Source organism: Bubalus bubalis, chromosome X (assembly GCF_019923935.1).
Source record: "Bubalus bubalis isolate 160015118507 breed Murrah chromosome X, NDDB_SH_1, whole genome shotgun sequence".
Classification (NCBI taxonomy): domain Eukaryota; kingdom Metazoa; phylum Chordata; class Mammalia; order Artiodactyla; family Bovidae; genus Bubalus; species Bubalus bubalis.
In genome coordinates, this window is record NC_059181.1 from 4,404,610 (window position 1) to 4,427,067 (window position 22,458).

The 22,458-nt window shown below is 47.8% G+C and overlaps 1 protein-coding gene across 2 annotated transcripts in view; it reads left to right on the forward strand.

Annotated features, from left to right (window-relative positions):
* STS (steroid sulfatase) overlaps nt 1–22,458 on the forward strand; it is a 160,473-nt gene that overhangs the window by 2,434 nt on the left and 135,581 nt on the right. The window contains exons 1-2 of one of the 2 annotated variants that reach the window (XM_025277038.3): nt 13,008–13,140; nt 21,119–21,291. Coding sequence is in view for 1 of the 2 variants with exons in the window: in XM_025277035.3 (XP_025132820.3) it covers nt 12,969–13,140 (172 nt within the window). In the remaining variant the exon portion in view is untranslated. Of the gene's footprint in view, nt 1–12,968; nt 13,141–21,118; nt 21,292–22,458 lie in introns of those variants that run through there. The other variant, XM_025277035.3, reaches the window with a different exon arrangement.

A 22,458-nucleotide genomic window follows, 5' to 3' on the forward strand; every position in this document is an offset into this window, starting at 1 on the left:
TCAGATGGTAAAGAATCCGCCTGCAATGGGGGAGACCTGGGTTCGATCCCTAGGTTGGGAAGATTCCCCTAGAGAAGGGAATGGCTACCCACTCCAGTATTCAGGTCTGGAAAAGTCCACAGACAGAGGAGCCTGGCAGGCTACAGTGCATGGGGTTGCAAGGAGTCAGGAGAGGACTGAGCAATTTTCATTTTCAAATGCATGTTTAAACATAAAGATAGGATCTTTCAAGAGGCAGAAATAAGAAAGCTGCAGAGACTTTAAAATGTGAGCGTTGTATTTCTGGTGAAGTGTGTCAACTGAGCACTCAGACAGCTTGGTTTAGCACATATCAGCATTAAACCTCTGTGCCTGCCTTTCCGTGTGCATGAAATGAAAGCGTTACATGATGCAAGCCAGGGCAAGCTGTTCAGTTCAGTCACTGTCGTGTCCGACTCTTTGCGACCCCATGGACTGGGCAGGCAGTTGGAAGTGGCAAATAGAATATGCTCAGTTAACTTATGTCTTTTTGTCAAGCTGTGGCTGTCACAAAACGTTCCCTGGTTTCATCCAATCATGATTTCCTGTTGAGGACGCTGGACCTCAGAGAGGGCAGTTCATCAGCCAGTTAGTGAGCAGACTCTGCCCCAAATGTGCTGCTGCTGCTAAGTCGCTTCAGTCGTGTCCGACTCTGTCTCCATAGACAGCAGCCCACCAGGCTCCTCTGTCCACAGGTTTCTCTAGGCAAGAATACTGGAGTGGGTTGCCGTTTCCTTCTCCTCCAAATGTGCTAGGCTGCTGTGTGGAAGGACCACAGAGTGGGTAGATGCAACCACATGAAGTCAGTGCCTCCCCGTTCTGAAGGCCAAAAGTCCGGGATCAGAGGCTGGACAGGGTTAATGCCTTCTGAGGAAAGAGTTGGTTCCAGGCCTGTCTCCTTGGCTCCTACACAGCCATCTTATCTCTTTATCTCGTCGTCTTATCTTCTGTCCGTGCATCTGTTTCCATGTCCACATTCCCCTTTTAATAAGGACACCAGTCATCCAGGATTGCCACCCAGACTCATGACCACGTTCTCATTTAATTACCTATGTCAAGACCTTTTTTTTTTAAGACCTTCTCTTCAGGTAAGGTCACACTGAGATACTGGTGGTCAAGACTCCTACACTATTATTTTTTTTATATTTATTTATTTGGCTCTTCTGGGTCTTCGTTGCAGCCTGTGGGATCTTCAGTCTTCGTTGTGGCATCTTGTTTTTTTAGTTGCAGCATGTGAGTTTCCAGCGGAAAGAATCTAGTTTCCTGTGTGTGTGCTCAGTCGCGTCAGTCGTGTCTGATTCTGTGATCCCGTAGACTGTAGCCCGCCAGGCTCGACCTCTGTCCATGGGATTCTCCAGGCAAGAACACTGGAGTGGGTTGCCATTTCCTTCTTCCAGGGGATCCTCCCCACCTAGGGATCAAACCCAGGTCCCATGCATTGAGGCAGGGAGTCTTAGCCACTGGACCACCAGAGAAGTCCCTCCTATGCAGGGTGTTTTTTTTTTTTTTTTTTTTTTGAGGGGGCCACAATTCAACTTGCAACACAGTTATTCCATAAATATTGGGGGCCTCCTGTCTGCCCAGGCTCACCTGTTGGACCCTTTAGAATTCTTGCTCAGCTTCTTTCCATTTTTGGAAATGAAAATGGACACACAAAGGAGGAAGTTACTCTTCTTCTCTGGTTGTAACAACTTTGTTGATTCCTTAGACAAAAGGAGTGTTTTCAAAAGGGAAAGGAAAAAAAAAAGCTCCAATGCCAGGGTTAAGAATCGGAAACAGCAAGGGTAAGGCAGGAGCTAGAGGAAAGCTCTGTGTTAGGGAAAGGGGGCTCCTTGGAAGGTGCTTACGGAGTTGCCTGGGTTTTGACACTTCGTCATGATGCGCTGCAAAAATAAGCAAACACAGATGCAGGTGATGAACGTGTGAGATACCCTGGCACAGAGATACCTGGAGGGTCCCCCTTGCCCCGTTTCAGCCACTGCAACCCTGGGCACGTCTGGGCAGACAATCCAGTTTGTTCACTTACAGGAAACAGATGCGCTGGCAGAGGGGAGTTGCCCTTTCATGGAGGCTAAGTGGGCAAAATCCCAGGGCGGTGCAGCTGCAGATGAGATACATTAGGAAACTTCTCCCACGAGGCTTGAAAACATGGCTCAGGTCTTTTTTTTTTTTTTCTAAAGTCTTCTTTTCCACACCCTTCAGAAACATCTCTTGCCCACAATGGAAGACACCTCAAAATATCAACAACTACGAGAAAACTGAGTCATGCGTCTCTGTCACAAGCTCCACTAGAAAAAAAACAGGAAAATGTGTTCTATTCAAGTGGTTACTACGCATGTCATTAGGTGTTGTTTGTTCTTGTTGTTTAGTCAATGAGTTGTGTCCGACTCTCTGCAACCGCAAGGACCGCCAGGCTCCTCTGTCCTTGGAACTCTCCAAGCAAGAATTCTAGAGTGGGTCGCCATTTTCCTCCTGCAGGGCAGTCTTTCTCACCCAGGGATCAAACCCGCATCTCCTGCATTGGCAGGTGGATTCTTTACCACTGCGCCACCTGGGATCCCCCCAGAATATATATATATATATATATATGTTTGTGAGTGAAGCCATTCAGTCGTGTCCAACTCTGTGTGACCCCATGGACTGTAGCCCACCAGGCTCCTGCATCCATGGAATTTTCCAAGCAAGAAGACTGGAGTGGGTTGCCATTTCCTTCTCCAGGAGATCTTCCCACCCCAGGGACTGAACCCGGGTTTCCCTCACCGTAGGCAGACGCTTTACCATCTGAGCCATCAGGGAAGTCCACTCTATATACAGTATCACCTAGTTCCTTTTTTAAAAAATTATTTGTTTACTGGCTGTGCCGGGTCTTCATTGCTTCACAAGAGCTACTCTCTGTGGGATCTTCCCAGACCGGAGATCTAAGGGGTGTCCCTTGTGTTGCAAGGCAGGCTCTTCACCCGTGGACCAACAGAGAAGCCCACAGCCCCAGCTTACATCAGCTTCCTTATTTAGCTGTCTTGGTTCTTCCGGCTGTACGTTTACTTTGTGTGTGGTATTTGAAGAGCCGCGTAGAAGCCAGGTTTTCTTTGGAAGCAGTTCCAGCCCTGCAGATGACCCTCAGCGGCTTCCAGTTTCCTTCCGTAGCCCTGTCTGCCCTGCTCCTAGCAAGTGTGAGGCTGATGGGTGAGGCCCGACCTGCAGGTTACACATACAGACCACCACAGTGCATCCATCACAGCAGCTGAGCCGAGTCCGAAAGGGCTTTGCTGACTCAAGACACAGGAAACATCTGGGGCTGCTACTGGTAGAGCAGACGGACTTTGTGGTGAGTTTGGGAGATGCCAGCATGCCCCCTCCAGGTGCGAGGGTTCCATGCTCGACAGTCCTTTAGCTGGAGAACTCACAGGGGAGCAGCTTGAAAGTTTCAGGTATAGGAGATGGAAGACAGGCATCAGAGTACTGATATCTTTTTTTTTTTTTGAGAATAAAATTTATTTATTTTAACTGGAGGCTAATTAATGTGGTTTTTGCCATGCATCGACATCAATCAGCCACAGGTGTACATGTGTCCCCCATCCCGAACCCCGTTTTTTCATGTGGGCCATTTTTTTTAAGTCTTTATTGAATTTTTTACAATATCGCTTCTGTTGTTTACGTTGTGGTTTTTTGGCCCCAAGGCATGTGAGATCTTAGCTTCCTGACCAGGGATCAGACCCGCTCCCCGCCCCTGCTTTGGAAGGCAAATCTCAACCAGGGAAGTCCCAAAGTACCAATGTCTTGAGTGGAACTTTGATGTCTTTATGTATACGTATATAATAGCATATCTGTTATATATATAAAATACGTATTTTATATGTGCTCCGTGCTCAGTCGCTCAGTCGTGTCTAACCTTTTGTGACCCTTTGGACTGTAGCCTTCCAGGCTCCACTATCCATGGGACTTTTCAGGCAAGAATACTAGAGTGAGTTGCCATTTTCCCCCTCCTGGGAATCTTCCCTACCCAGATATCCAACCGGCAGTTCCTGCGTTTCCTGCGTAGCAGTCTCTGAGCCATCAGGGAAAGTCCTTATGTATGGATGGATAGAAATATACATAAAGTATATCCATGTGTACATAAGGTATGTACATGCATACATGTAAAGTGTGGATCTACATAAACATACATTATTTGGGAAAAACCCTGATGCTGGGCAAGATTGAGGGCAGGAGGAGAAGGGGACGACAGAGGATGAGATGGTGGGATGGCATCACCGACTCAATGGACATGGGTTTGGGTGGACTCCGGGAGTTGGTGATGGACAGGGAGGCCTGGCGTGCTGCAGTCCATGGGGTCGCCAAGAGTCGGACACAACTGAGCGACTGAACTGAACTGAACCACCCTCGTGACCTCCTCTAAGTCTAATTACTTCCCTGGGAGTTATAAGAAATACATGTTTGGTCTTCATTCCATTTCAGGCAGCTCCTGGGGCCCTCGCAATTTCTTAAGTGAAGAAAGAGATAAAGGTGTCTTTTGTTGTGTTAATAAGGTGACTCTTGCAAAGCAGCTAATTGTGGGAACTGGTTGCCAGGGGAACCAAATTTGCTTTCTTTTTTTTTTTAATTTTATTTAATCGATTAGTTTTGGCTGTGCTGGGTCTTTGCTGCTGTGTGGGCTTTTCTCTAGTTGAGACAAGCAGGAGCTACTCTCTAATTGTGGGGCTCAGGCTTCTCAATGCAGCGACTTCTTTTGCTGCAGAGCACAGGCCCTGGGGTACCTGGGCTTCAGTAATTGCAGCTCCAGGTCACTGGAACACAGGCTCAGGAGTTGTGGCACACGGGCTCAGTTGCTTCTCAGCATGTGGGATCTTTCTGAACCAGAGATCTAATCCATGTGCCCTGCATTATCAGGCAGATTCTTTACCTCCGAGCCACCAGGGAAGCCCCAGATAGATTTTCTCATGAGAGCCTCAGAAGGTTCAGATTCACCCCCAGCGTCCAAGGAAGGGTGAGGGGCCGGAGGTTGAACCAACCACCCATGGCCAATGGTGTAATCAGTACGCCCACATAATAAAGCCTCCATAAAAACACGCAGTGAACGCATGGAGGTGATGGGATGAAGGTTCCCTGGAGAGGGTGTGGGAGCTCCGTGTCGTTTCCACGTACCTCCATACCCTTCCCCGGTGCGTGTCTGGCTGTTCCACAGTCGTATCCATTTATAATAAACCAGCGAACCCGAAAGTAACTTGTTTTCCTGAGTTCTGTGAGCCGCTGTAGGAAATGAAACTCAAGGAGGTGGTTGGAGGAACTTGGGGCCTCAAGCTGGTCAGTCGGAAGGACAGGTGACTACGTGGACTTTTGACTGATGTCTGAAAGAGGTGGGGTTGGGTGGGGGGCAGTTTGGTGGGACGGGGCCCTTAGACTGTGGGATCCAATGCTGTCTCGCAGTAGACAGATCAGAATTGAGTTGAGATGTGGATACAACAGACACCCCAGAGGTGTTGGGGAATTGCTTCTCCAAGGTGTCTTTTGTTCTGTTGATAAGGTGACTTTTGCAAAGCAGCTAATTGTGGGGACTGGTTTTCCCCTTGAAAACCCTGCAGTCAGAGCGGATATCAGAACTAAACTCCTATGGATAAAGAGCAAGGCCCAAATGTATAGCCCAATGACCTATATTCAATATCCTGTGGTAAACTGTCATGGAAGAGAATATGAAAAAAGAATGTATTCATACATGTGTATAAGTGAGTCAGTTTGCTGTGCAGCAGAACTTAACACAGCATTTTAATTCTACTATACTAACCCTAACCCACCCCTGTATTCTTGCCTGGGAAATTCCATGGGCAGAGGAGCCTGGCGGGCTACAGTCCATGGGTGTCTGAGCAACTGAACAGACACACATACTTCAATTAAACTGTTACAGCATTTCTTAATCCGCTATACCCCAATACAAAATAAAAAGTAAAAGAAAAAAGTGCTCTAAATGAGCTTTAAAAACATATAGAAAATTACAAGTAAACGCTCAAAGATCCCACCTCCAAATCCTAGCTCACTGGGGGTTACGGCTTCCAGCTAGGAGTCTTAGGGGGACTCAAACGTTCTGTCCATCAGAGAATATCATCTTCTGTTCTTTAAAAAAATCGGTAACCCAGGTTGTCTGCTTGCTTCTGTCCTACGTAGAGTGACTGCAGGTTGGTTACCCGGTTTCACCCTGACAGCCCCGCAGGCAGGGAGCGTTCCCCCCGCAGGTTTTACGGGGACCCACCACCAGCCTTCCTTGAGCTACCACCCAATCGTGCAGAGTTAGGAGACCATCCAGCCCAGGAGAGTGAACAAGGCAGGGAGAACGTGATAGGTGTGAGCCCGCTCCTGCAGGCCTTTCAAGCAGGGAGTGTGTCATTAGGGGCAGGTGCCTGAAGCTAAGGTCACTGACCTTGATGACTGGACATGCAGGTTTTGCTGCAGACCTCTGGCCTCAGGGGCCGCGTGGGCTGATATGACACCAGGGGTGGCCCTTGGGGCAGGTGGCCCCACGGCCTGGAGCACGCAGGTAAGGGAAACAGAGAAAGAAGTGGTGAGTCGAGGTTTGGGAACCCTGCAGAGACCACTTGCCCGTGTACCCCGAGTTCAGGGTTCCCCACCACCACCACCACCACCTCAGCACTGTACATATTTGGGGCAGGAAGGTCATTACACACTGAATTGTGTGCCCCCAAATTAAATGTGGATGTCCTGGCTGAACGTCCGGGACCTCTGAATGTGGCGTGTTTGGATATCTTTAAAGAGGGGGCGAGGAAGATAAAAGGAAGTCACTGGGGTGGGCCCTGATCCCGCAGGACCGGGGTCCTTATAAGAAGAGGAGGTCAGCACACAGACACACTCGGGGGTGGGGGGACGGCCACGTGGGGGCACAGGGAGCAGACGGCCGTCGACACGCCCAGGAGAGAGGCCTCGGGAGGAGCCCCGCCTGCCCGCAGCTGGATCGTTAACTTCCAGCCTCCAGGACGGGGCGAGAACACACTCAAGTCTGTTACTTAGAAGCCGTCCAGCCTATGGTACTTTGTTATGGCCGCCCTGGCGAAATAATAGGATAATTTTTAGCAGCAGGAGGATTGTTTCTGGGCACTGTAGGGCATGTAGCAGCCTTCCTTGTCTCTACCCGCTAAATGCCAGTAGCAAACACCTCCTGTATGTCTGGTTATCAGTCCATCCATCTATCATTCCTATAGATCCAGCCACTATCTGTCCACCCATCCATCCATCCGTCCATCCACGCTTCTGTCTGTCCACCATCTATCCATCCATCCATCCTTCTATCTACCCACCTATCCTTCTATCTGTGTATCCATCCTTCTATGTACCCATCCATGTATCGATCCATCCATCTTCTATGTATCCATCCATGCATTTATCTGTCCATCCATCAATCCTATCTCTGCGTCCATCCTTCATCCATCTACTCATCCATCCATCTTCTGTTTATCCGTTTATCTGTCCATCCAACCGTCTGTGCGTGTGTCAGTTGCTCAGTCGTGTCCGACTCTTTGCAACCCCATGGACGGTAGCCCACCAGGCTCCTCTGTGCGGGGGATTCTCCAGGCAAGAAGACTGGAGTGGGCTGCCATTTCTTCCTCCAGGAGATCTTCCCGACCCAGGGATTGAACTCGGGTCTCCTCCTCCTGTCTTATCTGTCCCTCCATCCTTCTATCTATCCATCCACCTATATCCATAATCCATCTATCTGTCCATCCATCTATATTCTAACTATCCATCTATCCATTTATCTCTCTATCCACCTATCTGTATTTCTGTCTATGCATACACACATGCACACACATGTAAGGAGTCCTATGGGCACGGGATCCCAGGAGCCTACTGAAACAAGAAGGCGGAGCTGCAGCTCAGAGGTTCTGCCCTGCATATGCAGCCAGCGTCTTCATGTCCCTTGACTCCAAGAATCCTTGACCTGATTCAAAGAGCTCTCAGTCTGGGACTCAAGAGGCATTAGAGGAAAAAAAAAAGAATGTGCTCCCTGTAGAGCTGAAACATTTCACTGATTCCTTTTGACAACACCTCCTGACAACAACACGCTCATTTTGCGGCTTAGACAACGTGTCCTTCCACGCTTGTAAAACCCAGTTAAGTGTCCTGCTAATTAACCCTTTCCTTCGAAACGCCAGATATGCAAGCTGACGGGAACTGGCCGAGGTCACGCAGCTCCTGGAGAGCTAGGGTCCGTCTGTCCGGTTGCCGGCTTGCTGGAGCCGTCTGCCTCGCCGTCCGTCACTTCCCTCTGCCCCATCCTTGTCTTCGCGCGTCTGTGAGGCATGGGTACCACTCAGCTGAGATTGGTGGCAGGGCAGACTGGAGCCCGGTGGTCCCTGTGGCTCCTGGCGGGTGGGCGCCTGTAGAGTCTGCTCTGCTCCAGCCATGGGGGGCTCACGAGCCTTGCCCCCCGCTTCCTCCAGCCCAAGGAGAAGGGCTTCCATATCACGTTCAGCGTCAGGATGGGCTCACGCAGGGATTCTCCTGTGACAAGGCGGGGAAACTAAGAGCTCTGGTTTTAGGACTTCCCTGCTGGTCCAGTGGCTAAGAGTCCACGCTCACAATGTAGGCGGGCCCGAGTTCCATCCCTGGTCAGGGAACTAGATCCCACAGGCAGCAGCTAGGAGTTCGCACACCATAGTGAGGATCCTGCATGCTGCAACTAAGACTCAGAGCGGCCAAATAAATAAATAGAAATTCTTTAACAAAAAGAAATGCCTTTCTCATCTACCTGAAGGCAAGATCTCCTTATTTACATATTCCATGTGATCTCTGAGCTCTACCTTAACACTTCAGAGCTGTGATTCTCCATTGTTTACATGGGCAGTTTGCTATGGCTGTGTCTGAGCCCTGTACCTACCATCAGCAAGCTCAGGAGAAAGACCCCCTCTGCCACCACATCCTAGTGAGGCCTGGTAGATAGTAGGTGGTCAACTAAACATGCATGCATGCTCAGTCGTGTCTGACTCTAGGTGACCCCGTGGACTGTAGCCCCACCAGGCTCCTCTGTCCATGGGATTCTCCAGGCAAGAATACTGGAGTGGATTGCCATTTCCTCCTCCAGGGGATCTTCCCGACCCAGGGATTGAACCCACATCTCTTGCATCTCTGGCATTGGCAGGCGGATTCTTGACCACTGAACCTTCTTGGAAGCCCCCACTCAACTAAATATGCTATGTTAGTAAATACAGTCCTTTACTACAAAGAAAAAAGAAGCAAGCTCTGGCTTCTGTACATAGCTGGCGTGGCAGTAGGGACCATGGTTCCGCTCCCCTCCACCCACCTGTTTGTGTCCAGCCCAGGGAGCTCTGGGAGGGATGCCTGGTGTGGATGGCTGCATGTTCTGCTTGTGGTATTTTCCTCCTGGGTGCAGTTGGTATTTTTGCAGGAAGGTCGTTTGTCTTGACCGTCTTTGCTATCGGACTACCACCCAGATGACCTGCCTGCCTGAGAGGGCTCCGTTTACTCCTCGCAGTGGTAGACAGCAGACATGGCCCACAGACCAGCAGCGTCAGCACCATCTGGGACCTTGCCAAAAATGCAGATCCCCCAGGCCCTACCCAGCCCAGCTGAACCAATACCTGCATTTCACCCAGGTTTCCCAGGGGGTCTTGGCCACTGATCCCCTCAAACCCCATAGTGCGTGTGGTGAGCAGATGCATGAGAATCTTGGCTTGTGATGATTTTATGAAGAAAACAGGATATCAGTTGAGTCCAGGGAGAGTGGTGTCTTGCTTCTTCTCAAGGAACCGACAGGCAAAACTGTCTATTTTTATATTGTCTGTGTTTTTGAGGTTTCTTCTGCTGTGGATCATTAAAACCACATCCCTCATAGATGACTGATGAGAAAATCAAATGCATCCATGATTCTGTCTCTGTGTGTATCCATCTCTCCATCTCTCTATCCATCCATCTACCCCTCTGTCATGTCTCTCTACCTATCTATCCATCTGTCTATCCCTCTATCACATCTATCATCCATCCATCCATCTCTACCCATCCATCCATACGTCCATCCATCCATCTATCCATCCATCCATACGTCCATCCATCTACCTATCCATCCATCCATCCGTCCATCTATCCATCCATCCATCTCTCTATCCATCCATCCATACGTCCATACGTCTATCTATCCTCCATCCATCTATCCTCCATCCATACGTCCATCTATCCATCCATCCATCCATTCATTCATAAGTCCATCTATCCATTCATTCATATGTGCATCCATCATCCATCCATCTATCCATCCATCCATCCATCCATATGTCCATCCATCCATCCATCCATCCAACCATCCATCATCCATCCATCCATCCATTCATCCATCCATCCATATGTCCATCCATCTATCCATCCATCATCCATCCATCCTTCCATCCATCCATCCATCATCCATCCATCCTTCCATCCATCCATCCATCCATCCATCCATATGTCCATCCATCTATCCATCCATCATCCATCCATCCTTCCATCCATCCATCCATCTATCCATCCATCCATCTATCCATCCATATATCCATCCATCATCCATCCATCCATCCATCTATCCATCCATACATACATACATACATACATCATCCATCCATCCATCCATATGTCCATCCATCATCCATCCATCCATCCATCCATCTATCCATCCATCCATACATACATACATACATCATCCATCCATCCATCCATATGTCCATCCATCATCCATCCATCCATCCATCCATCTATCCATCCATCCATCCATATGTCCATCCATCTATCCATACGTACATACATACATACATCATCCATCCATCCATATGTCCATCCATCTATCCATCCATCAATCCCATCTATCCATCCTGTCCATCTCTTTCTCCACATCCATTGATCTATCTATCCATCCATCCATCTATGTCTGTCTGTGTATCAATCCATCTGTCAATTCTATCATATCTATCTATCTGTCTGTCATCCATGAATCCATCCACCTGTGTCTGTCTATCTAACTCTGTATCCATCCATCCCTCTATCCTTGTATCTATCTGTCTGATCTGTCTATCCATCTGTCTATTGCTCTGTCTTATCTATCTATCCATCCATCCATCCATCCATGTCTGTCTGTCCATCCATCCATCTATGTCTGTCTATCCATCCATCCATCCATCCATCCCTCCCTCACTCTATCTATCCTGGAGACCACCAGCAAAAAAAATAAATAAATACTATTTGGAAAAAAAGGAAAACGAAAGTCCCCAAAATAAACCAAATGAAGAAACATTTGTTTTTTTTTTTCCATCTGCCGTTTGAATGTTAACCCATAATAGCAGCAGCACAGTGTCCAACTAAGCAACTCTTAGCCCAGCCTTGCCCAGAGAGGCAGGTTTTGTCCTGTTTAGCCTAACCAAGCAAACCACAGTGAAGCAGACAGCAGAAAGACAGCAGGGGAAAGCAGGCTGCTGGTCGCCTCCTCTCCTTCCCTAAGATAACACAAGCCTGGAAAAAGTAGGGCAGCTTGTACGGTCCCTCCGAAATCCACAAGCCCCTTGTCCACTCACAATGATTCAGGTCCAGGATACACTTGTCTCATTTTTTTTTTTTCTTTAAACCTAGCATTTCCCAAACATATCACACACTCCCTTTAACAAGAAAGTAACCTCTGTTATCTTCCTGTTGAGTTGGATCTCTGTTGCCTCCCCAACCCTGCACCAAGAACGTGCTTTTAGAAGTGCCAGACTACTGGTGTGCTTGGGGTCCACTGAGACCTTCCAGCTCTCTTGACCAGATTGTCCTAAAGCAATCATTGAGAATGAACTTAGCATCCCGGCAAGTCATTGTGGTACCCAGAGCATTAAAGTAAGCATAAATTTGCATAGTAAATTGTACAGACAGAGAAGCTGAAGTAGCTCAAAGGGTAAAGAGTTTAAGAATCATGAAAATGGGATGTGTGTGTATATGTAGACATGCACACACATTTATGTGATATATGTAAGGAATCGAGTTGTGTGTGTGACTTTAAGAAACTTGAGGCATTGTGTTTACATAAAATTTAAACTTACAAAGACACACATTCTTCTGTGTTATCAGTTCAGTTCAGTCGCTCAGTCGTGTCTGACTCTTTGCAGCCCCATGCATGCCAGGCTTCCCTGTCCATCACCAACTCCTAGAGTTTGCTCAAACTCATGTCCATTGAGTCGGTGATACCATCCAACCATCTCATCCTCTGTCGTCCACTTCTCCTCCTGCCCTCAATCTTTCCCAGAATCGGGGTCTTTTCCAGTGAGTCAGTTCTTTGCATCAGGTGGCCAAAGTATTGGAGCTTTAGCTTCAGCATCAGTCCTTGCAATGAATCATTATGCATGGATGTGAGCATAAGAAAAGCAAGAGGAAAGGTCAGGCATATCACATACAAATACTGAATTTGTATATGTGCAAACATCATATTATTGATAAGTAGACGTGTGTGTTGCCTTAAGAAACTCAGGTTGTGGGCTTCCCCAGTGGCTCCGTGGTGAAGAATCCATGGGCCAATGCAAGAGACATGGGTTCCAGCCCTGGTTCAGAAAGATCCCACATGCCCCTGGGTAACTCAGCCCATGTGCCCCTGAGCCTGTGTTCTAGACCCCGGCAGCCACAACTTCTGAAGCCCGTGAATGCTAGAGTCTGTGCTTTACAATAAGGGAAGCCACCTCAATGAGCAGCCCACACCCCGCAACTAGAGAGCAGACCCCGCTCGACACAACCAGAGAAAAGTCAGAGTAGCAATGAAGACCCAGCACAGCCAAAAAGAGAAAAGAAAAAGAAATGTAGATGAAAACTCCTTCTGTCTAATTTGGTGTATGTGTAATACAAAGGGTAAAGAGAATTGTTCAAGCTTCAGAGTTGTGTAATAGGTTCAGTGGACGGGATGGATCAAACAGTTACACTACATGTATTTTGTTCCTTTGCAGACACATTTCAATCAAATATGTTTGTGGGCACCCAGCCAGTATGTGAATGGATAAAGAAGAACGTTAAAAAACGCATCTATTCCAGTCCCGTCTCCCCTGAAAGAACCTTGTGGCGATCAATCCTGGTGACCCCCTCATCTCTTGGAATCACCGGAATGCCATGTAAAGGAAGGTAATTTACTGGGACTCGATTTGGGGTTTGATAATAAAGCTATAATACCTTCAAGTCCCCGAAAGCAGTATATCAAAGACAAGACTGTGATCACCCCAGCTCGTGAGGAAACGGGTCGTGCTTGATAATTAAAAACCGAAAATAACCGAAAACAGCAACCTTGAAATGACTCAGATTTTTTCGTCTCCCTCTGTAGTTCAGCTCCGGTTCATGTCACGTGTGGTCCTGAATCAGTGAGTGGGGTCCACGTGTGTTCTGCTCTTTGCTGCCCGAGAACCTCCCTTTAGCCTCCGTGGAGGGTCTCAACACATAGCTCAGTTGGTAAAGAAACTGCCTGCAATGCAGAAGACCCAGGTTCGATCCCTGGGTCAGGAAGATCCCCTGGAGAAGGAAATGGCAACCCTCTCCAGTATTCTTGCCTGGAGAACCCCATGGATAGAGGAGCCCGGCGGGCTACGGTCCAACTTAGAGATGTAACAGCGGTTGTCATATTCTAGCATTTCTGGGCTTCATTTTTATTTTCCTATTTTTTACAAAGTGAAAGTGAAGTCGCTCAGTCGTGTCCGACTCTTTGCGACCCATGGAGTGTAGCCCACCAAGCTCCTCCATCCATGGGATTCTCCAGGCAAGAATACTGGAGTGGGTTGCCGCTTCCTCCTCCAAGAGTCGATTTACAGGGTGGTGTCAATTTCTGCCATACGGCACAGCAATTCAGTTACACATGTATGAAAAAAAAAGTGAAAGTGTTAGTCGTGTCTGACTCTTTGAGACCCCCATGGACCCAGGCTCCTCTGTCTGTGGCATTCTCCAGACAAGAATACTGGAGTGGGTTGCCATTTCCTTCTCCAGGGGAATCTTCCTGACCCAGGGATCGAACCCGCATCTCCTGCATTGCAGGTGGATTCTGTACTGTCTAAGCCACCAAGGCAGCCGTCCATCGTTTTGTGTTTTTTTTTTTATATTCTTTTCCATTATGATTTATCCCAGGATATCAAATAGAGTTCCCCGTGCTATACAGTGGGATCTTGTTGTGAACTCAACCTGTGTATAATCGTTAGCATTTCTGGGCTTTATTTTTTATAATATATTTTTTAATGAAGTAGAGCTGATTTCCAGTGTTGTGTTAACTTCTGCTGTACAACAAAGTGATGCAGTTATACGTATATATTCTTTGTCATATTCTTTTTCCACTGTGCCTTATCACAGGATACTGAACAGCGGTCCCTGGTCTATACAGTAGCATCTTGCTGTTTATTCCTCCTGTATATAATAGTTAGCGTTTCTGGGCTTTACTTTTATACCTTTTACTGAAGTTTACTTGATTTAGAGTGTGGTGTTAATCTCTGCTGTACAGCAAAGTGACTCAGTTAGACATATATTATATATATATACTTTTCCATTCTCTCTTTTTTAAATTTAATTTATTTTTTAATTGAAGGATAATTGCTTTACAGAATTTTGCTGTTTTCTGTCAAACCTCAACATGAATCAGCCATAGGTATATATATGTCCCTTCCCTTTTGAACCTCCCTCCCATCTCCCTCCGGAGAAGGCAATGGCACCCCACTCCAGTACTCTTGCCTGGAAAATCCCATGGACGGAGGAGCCTGGTGGGCTGCAGTCCATGGGGTCGCGAAGAGTCGGACACGACTGAGCGACTTCACTTTCCCATCTCCCTCCTCACCCCCAGGTTGATACAGAGCCCCAGTTTGAGTTTCCTGAGACATTCAGCAACTTCCCATTGGCTATCTGTTTTAAATATGGTAACGTAAGTTTCCATGTTACTCTCTCCATACATCTCACCCTCTCCTCCCTTCTCCCCATGTCCACAAGTCTATTGTCTATATCCGTTTCTCCATTCAATTCAGTTCAGTCATTCAGTCATGTCCTACTCTTTGCAACCCTATGGACCGCAGCACGACAGGCCTCCCTGTCCATCACCAACTCCCGGAGTTTACTCAAACTCATGTCCATTGAGTCGGGGATGCCATCCAACCATCTCATCCTCTGTCGTCCCCTTCTCCTCCCATCCTCAGTCTTTCCCAGCATCAGGGTCTTGGTTTCTCTATTGCTGCCCTGTAATTCTCCTTTCTCTCTTATCACAGGGTATTGAAAAGAGCTCCCTGTGCTCTGTAGAGGTCCTACTGTAGTAGGAGCTTGTTGTTTATCCCTTCTATATATGTACTCGTTCAGGTTTCTGCACTTTACTTTTATACACGTCAGTGAAGTATCCTTGATTTGCAGTGTTGTGTTAATCTCTGCTGTACAGCAAGGTGACTCAGTTATACACAGGTATTCTTTTTCCATTGTCTTTCATCACAAAGTCAGGAGCTTGTCATTTATCCCTTCTGTATATACTCATTCACGTTTCTGGGCTTTGCTTTCATATGTTTCAGTGAAGTATCTTGATTTGCAGTGTTGTGTTAATCTCTGCTGTACAGCAAGGTGACTGAGTTAGACACGTGTATTCTTCTCCCACTCTCTCGTATCACAGGGCCTTGTTGTTTATTCCTTTTCTATGTACTAGTGAACATTCCTGGGCTTTTGGAGGTGGCAGTGGCTTGCCGGAGAGTAGCTGAGCCCATCCTGAAATTCACAGCAGAACCCGTGCCCCAGGAATGTGCCCACTTGGTCCCATGCATACAGAGAGAATAGAAGCTGATTGCAGACGATCATAAGGCAGCTGCGGATCCTGAGCTTCCAGGCCCCCGTCCGGCTCAAGAGAGGAGCCTCCCACGTGTGTCCGGTCGCCCTGGTCCCAGCCGCCTGATTTGCCCTGAGCTATTAGTCACCCCACTCAACACCCTCAAGGCCAAGCCTCAGTTCGGTCTTGGAGAATGAGTCTCCACTTGCCAGTCTTGGACTGACTGCCCTCCGCTGGGATTCTCCACCAGCTGTTTGTCCGCTGGACTCTTCTGCCGAGTCCCAAGCGGGAAGGCATGTCCGGTTTTAGCTTGAGGGTTCTCTTGGTGATCAGTGTGGTGAGACAGGTGTCGAACATCCCCGAGGTTCCGCCTCGAACAATTCCATTTCTAGGCCTCTCCAAGGGTTTCTGTTCTGCAGGGGTCAGGGGATGGGGGGAGTGGCGGTTGGAGGGTGCCTGGAATGTGGGATCTTAGTTCCCCGACTGGGGATCGAACTCGCATCCCTTGCCTTTGGGACATGGAGTGGACTCCTGGACCGCCAGGGAATTCCCTGCAAGGGTGAATAACACAAAGCCTCTGCTCTTCCTGACCTCAGAGTGCCGTGGCTTACATAGCTCAGGTGCAGTCTTTTCACTTGAGTCTCTAAAACTGGCCCAAGGGTCAGTTGCTCAGTCATGTCTGACTCTCTGTGACCCCATGGACCATAGCCCACCAGGCTCCTCTGTCCATGGGAATTCTCCAGGCAAGAATCCTGGAGTGGGAAGAGTGGATCTTCCGGACCCCGGGATTGTACCCGGGTCTCCTCCATTAGCAGGCAGATTCTTTATTGTCTGAGCTAGCAGGGAAGCCCCTCCCCCAAAAAAAACTGGCCCCAAAGGAGCCTCCATTTATGTTCCATGCACTGCACCCTGCTTCTCTATCTGGTGAGGAACCTTGCCTTGAATGCAGGACAAAAGCCAACCACTGCTCCAGGCTCATCACATGGTTAGCCTGGGGCCTGACTTCAAGTCAGCCTTCCCTTCAGTAAGGTCAATCTTTGGGGCGGGGAGGGAATGTTTATGATAGCAGGGTAGTAAGGGCTCAGAGGGTAAAGCGTCTGCCTGCAATGCCAGAGACCTGGGTTTGATCCCTGGGTCGGGAAAATCTCCTGGAGAAGGAAATGGCAACCCACTCCAGTATTCTTGCCTGGAGAATCCCATGGACAGAGGAGCCTGGCGGGCTACAGTACATGGGGTCACAAGGAGTCAGACACGACTGAGCAACATCACTCACAAGGGCTGGCTGAGGGGCAAAAAAAAAAAAAAAAAAAAAAATTAACCCCTGGAGGAATAGTTAATGCAGGCAGCCGAAACCTCCATGGGCTCGGTGTTCTGGCAGCAGGAACAGAAAAGAAGAGCATAGCTATTGTAAACAGAGCTGCGATGAACACTGGGGTATGCGTGTCTCTTTCAGTTCTGCTCTCCTCACTGTGTATGCCCAGCAGTGGGACTGCTGGTCGTACACCCATGGCTGACTCATGTCAATGTAGGGCAAAAACCACCACAATGTTGTAAAGTAATTAGCCTCCACTGAAAATAAATAAAGAGATGGCAAGAGTGAATGTCGACACTCTAGGAATCAGTGAACTGAAATGGACTGGAATGGGTGAATTGAACTGAGATGACCATTATATCTACTACTGCAGGGCAGGAATCCCTCAGAAGAAATGGAGTAACCATCATGGTCAACAAAAGAGTCCAAAATGCAATACTTGGATGCAATCTCAAAAACAACAGAATGATCTCTGTCAATTTCCAAGGCAAACCATTCAATATCACAGTAATCCAAGTCTATGCCCCAACCAGTAATGCTGAAGAAGCTGAAGCTGAATGGTTCTATGAAGACCTACAAGACCTTTTAGAACTAACACCTAAAAAAGATGTCCTTTTCATTATAGGGGACTGGAATGCAAAAGTAGGAAGTCAAGAAACACCTGGAGTAACAGGCAAATTTGGCCTTGGAATATGGAATGAAGCAGGGAAAAGACTAATAGAGTTTTGCCAAGAAAATGCACTGGTCATAACAAACACCCTCTTCCAACAACACAAGAGAAGACTCTACACATGGACATCACCAGATGGTCAACACTGAAATCACATTGATTATATTCTCTGCAGCCAAAGATGGAGAAGCTCTCTACAGTCAGCAAAAACAAGACCAGGAGCTGACTGTGGCTCAGACCATGAACTCCTTATTGCCAAATTCAGACTTAAATTGAAGAAAGTAGGGAAAACCACTAGATCATTCAGGTATGACCTAAATCTCAAATCTCTTATGATTATACAGTGGAAGTGAGAAATAGATTTAAGGGCCTAGATCTGATAGATAGAGTGCCTGATGAACTATGGAATGAGGTTCATGACATTGTACAGGAGACAGGGATCAAGACCATCCCCATGGAAAAGAAATGCAAAAAAGCAAAATGGCTGTCTGGGGAGGCATTACAAAAAGCTGTGAAAAGAAGAGAAGTGAAAAGCAAAGGAGAAAAGGAAAGATATAAACATCTGAATGCAGAGTTCCAAAGAATAGCAAGGAAGAGATAAGAAAGCCTTCTTCAGTGATCAATGCAAAGAAATAGAGGAAAACAACAGAATGGGAAAGACTAGAGATCTCTTCAAGAAAATCAGAGATACCAAAGGAACATTTCATGCAAAGATGGGCTCGATAAAGGACAGAAATGGTATGGACCTAACAGAAGCAGAAGATATTAAGAAAAGATGGCAAGAATACATGGAAGAACTGTACAGAAAAGATCTTCACGACCCAGATAATCATGATGGTGTGATCACTCACCTAGAGCCAGACATCCTGGAATGTGAAGTCAAGTGGGCCTTAGGAAGCATCACTACAAACAAAGCTAGTGGAGGTGATGGAATTCCAGTTGAGCTATTCCAAATCCTGAAAGATGATGCTGTGAAAGTGCTGCACTCAATATGCCAGCAAATTTGGAAAACTCAGCAGTGGCCACAGGACTGGAAAAGGACAGTTTTCATTCCAATCCCAAAGAAAGGCAATGCCAAAGAATGCTCAAACTACCGCACAATTGCACTCATCTCACACGCTAGTAAAGTAATGCTCAAAATTCTCCAAGCCAGGCTTCAGCAATATGTGAACCATGAACTTCCTGATGTTCAAGCTGGTTTCAGAAAAAGCAGAGGAACCAGAGATCAAATTGCCAACATCTGCTGGATCATGGAAAAAGCAAGAGAGTTCCAGAAAAACATCTATTTCTGCTTTATTGACTATGCCAAAGCCTTTGACTGTGTGGATCACAATAAACTGTGGAAAATTCTGAAAGAGATGGAAATACCAGACCATCTGATCTGCCTCTTGAGAAATCTGTATGCAGGTCAGGAAGCAACAGTTAGAAGTGGACATGGAACAACAGACTGGTTCCAAATAGGAAAAGGAGTTCGTCAAGGCTGTATATTGTCACCCTGTTTATTTAACTTATATGCAGAGTACATCATGAGAAACGCTGGACTGGAAGAAACACAAGCTGGAATCAAGATTGCTGGGAGAAATATCAATAACCTCAGATATGCAGATGACACCACCCTTATGGCAGAAAGTGAAGAGGAACTCAAAAGCCTCTTGATGAAAGTGAAAGAGGGAGTGAAAAAGTTGGCTTAAAGCTCAACATTCAGAAAACGAAGATCATGGCATCCGGTCCCATCACTTCATGGGAAATAGATGGGGAAACAGTGGAAACAGTGTCAGACTTTATTTTTGGGGGCTCCAAAATCACTGCAGATGGTGACTGCAGCCATGAAATTAAAAGACACTTACTCCTTGGAAGGAAAGTTATGACCAACCTAGATAGCATACTCAAAAGCAGAGACATTACTTTGCCAACAAAGATTCATCTAGTCAAGGCTATGGTTTTTCCTGTGGTCATGTATGGATGTGAGAGTTGGACTGTGATGAAGGCCGAGTGCCAAAGAATTGAGGCTTTTGAACTGTGGTGTTGGAGAAGACTCTTGAGAGTCCCCTGGACTGCAAGGAGATCCAACCAATCCATTCTGAAGGAGATCAGCCCTGGGATTTCTTTGGAAGGAGTGATGCGAAAGCTGAAACTCCAGTACTTTGGCCACCTCATGCGATGAGTTGACTCATTAGTAAAGACTCTGATGCTGGGAGGGATTGGGGGCAGGAGGAGAAGGGGACGACAGAGGATGAGATGGCTGGATGGCATCTGACTCGATGGACGTGAGTCTGAGTGAACTCCAGGAGTTGGTGATGGACAGGGAGGCCTGGCGTGCTGCGATTCATGGGGTCGCAAAGAGTCAGACATGACTGAGTGACTGATCTGATCTGATTTGATCTGAAAATAAATAAATAAAATTTTTTTAAAAAAGGCAAGACAACAGCTTTCTTTGGGATTAGAATCATGCCTCTCCCGGAGTGTTTTTCCAGTAGTCATGTCTGGATGTGAGAGTTGGACCATAAAGAAAGCTGAGCACCAAAGAATTGATGCTTTTGATGATGTTGAAGCTGAAACTCCAATATTTTGGTCACCAGATGTGAAAAACTGATTCACTGGAAAAGACCCTGATGCTGAGAAAGATTGAAGGCAGGAGAAGGGGATGACAGAGGATGAGATGGTTGGATGGCATCACCGACTCAATGAACATGAGTTTGAGCAAGCTCTGGGAATTGGTGATGGACAGGGAGGGTCGCATCCTGAAGTCCATGGGGTCGCAAAGAGTCGGACATGACCGAGTGACTGAACTGAACTGACTCTCCCAGTGTGTATGAGCGTGGAAGTGAGTCTTCTTGCTTCACCCCTGCCCTGTCAGGACTCAGAGAGGCCCCTTAGAGAGGGTGAGACCTCAGGCTGAAGATCTGGGGCCCCGAGGAGCTGATCCCTGCCTGAGGGACCAGGCAGGGTGGTATGCCCATAAAAGCTGGATTGACCTGGGTGCTTGGAGTTGCTGACCTCGGGTGACTCGTGGTGACAGGCAGAGCCAAGATCTTGCAGCCATTGGGATTTCTGCTCCTGGGGGTGGGAGAGACTCCAGCTGAGAGGGAACCACCCCTCAGGCTCTGGAGTTGCCCCTAGGGAGGAAATCTGCTGGGACAGGTCCCAGGAACTTGTCCCAAGGCGCTTCTGAGGGCGGGTCAGCTTCCAGAGGCCCGGAGCCATCTCTGGGCAGTAGGGGTCGTAGGGGTGTGGTCTGCCCTTTGACCTTGTCTGTCCCTTTGTATTCCTTCCTGGAAGAGACCCAAGAGCAGCTAGAAGGGTAGGGAATGATCCGTAAAGACACCAGAGGCTCCTTCCTCATTCTCTCCAGGTCCCCGGACCACTAAGACCACGCCTTAATGGACAGCTAACTGACTTACCCCGGAATTAAGCCAGGAGTTTTAGAATCTAAAGCCACGGGTACAGCAGTCTGCGACCACAAACATCCCAGGGTGTGCTGGAATCGTGACCTCCACGCCAAGCTTTGGACCATCTCTCCAACGAGTAAGTTTTGTAGAGACATCCCCACCCCCCCACCCAACCCCAAGACGGGATGTCACCTTTGGATGATGTCTGGGTCATGCATGTGTGCATGCTAAGTCGATTCAGTCCTGTCTGACTCTGCGACTCTGTAGACGGTAGCCCGCCAGGCTCCTCTATCCATGGGATTCTCCAGGCAAGAAATACTGGAGTGGGTTGCCATGCCCTCCTCCAGGGGATCTTCCCCACCCAGGGATGGAACCCACATCTCCTGCATTGCAGGCAGATTCTTGCCCACTGAGGCCCTGGAGAAGCTACCCCCAGGTTATGCTTACTCAGGCTCAAGTCTTTTTTTTCAGGTTTCACCTTACTATCATCCCTGGGTTTCCATAAAGAACGGAAAATCTGTCAGCAGCCACTGCATTATGTATTAATTATAGGAGAACCTGCCAAATGCCCGGGGCACGCAAAACAATTAAAACTAATGTTTTATTTATAGATGGGGAATCATGAAAACAAAGACAGAGTGAGTCTTTTTTTTTTTTTTTAAACCTAAACAAAAGAAAAGACTCTGATGCTGGGAGGGATTGGGGGCAGGAGGAGAAGGGGACGACAGAGGATGAGATGGCTGGATGGCATCACTGACTCAATGGACGTGAGTCTGAGTCAACTCCGGGAGTTGGTGATGGACAGGGAGGCCTGGCGTGCTGCGATTCATGGGTTCGCAAAAAGTCGGACACAACTGAGCGACTGATCTGATCTGATCTGAAACAAAAGAAAATGATGACAGGAGGGGACTTGGTAAGAGAGACAGGGTGTGAACTTCCCTGGTGGTCCAGTGGCTAAGACTCCACGCTCCCAATGCGGGAGGCCTGGCTTCAATCTCTGGTCAGGGAACTACATCCCGCGTGACAGTGTCTAAGGTGGATGCTCCCGTGTGTCTCAAGGAAGACCTGGCACAGCCAAATAAATAAAGAAAAGAGACACGAGTGCTAAGTTGCTTCAGTCGTGTCTGACTCTTTGCGACCCCATGGGCTGCAGCCCGCCAGCCTTCTCTGTCCATGGGACTCTCCAGGCAGGAATACTGGAGTGGGTTGCCATGCCCTCCTCCAGGGGATCTTCCCCACCCAGGGAGGCAACCTGAGTCTCCGGCCTCTCCAGCACTGGCAGGCAGGTTCTTTACCCCTGAGC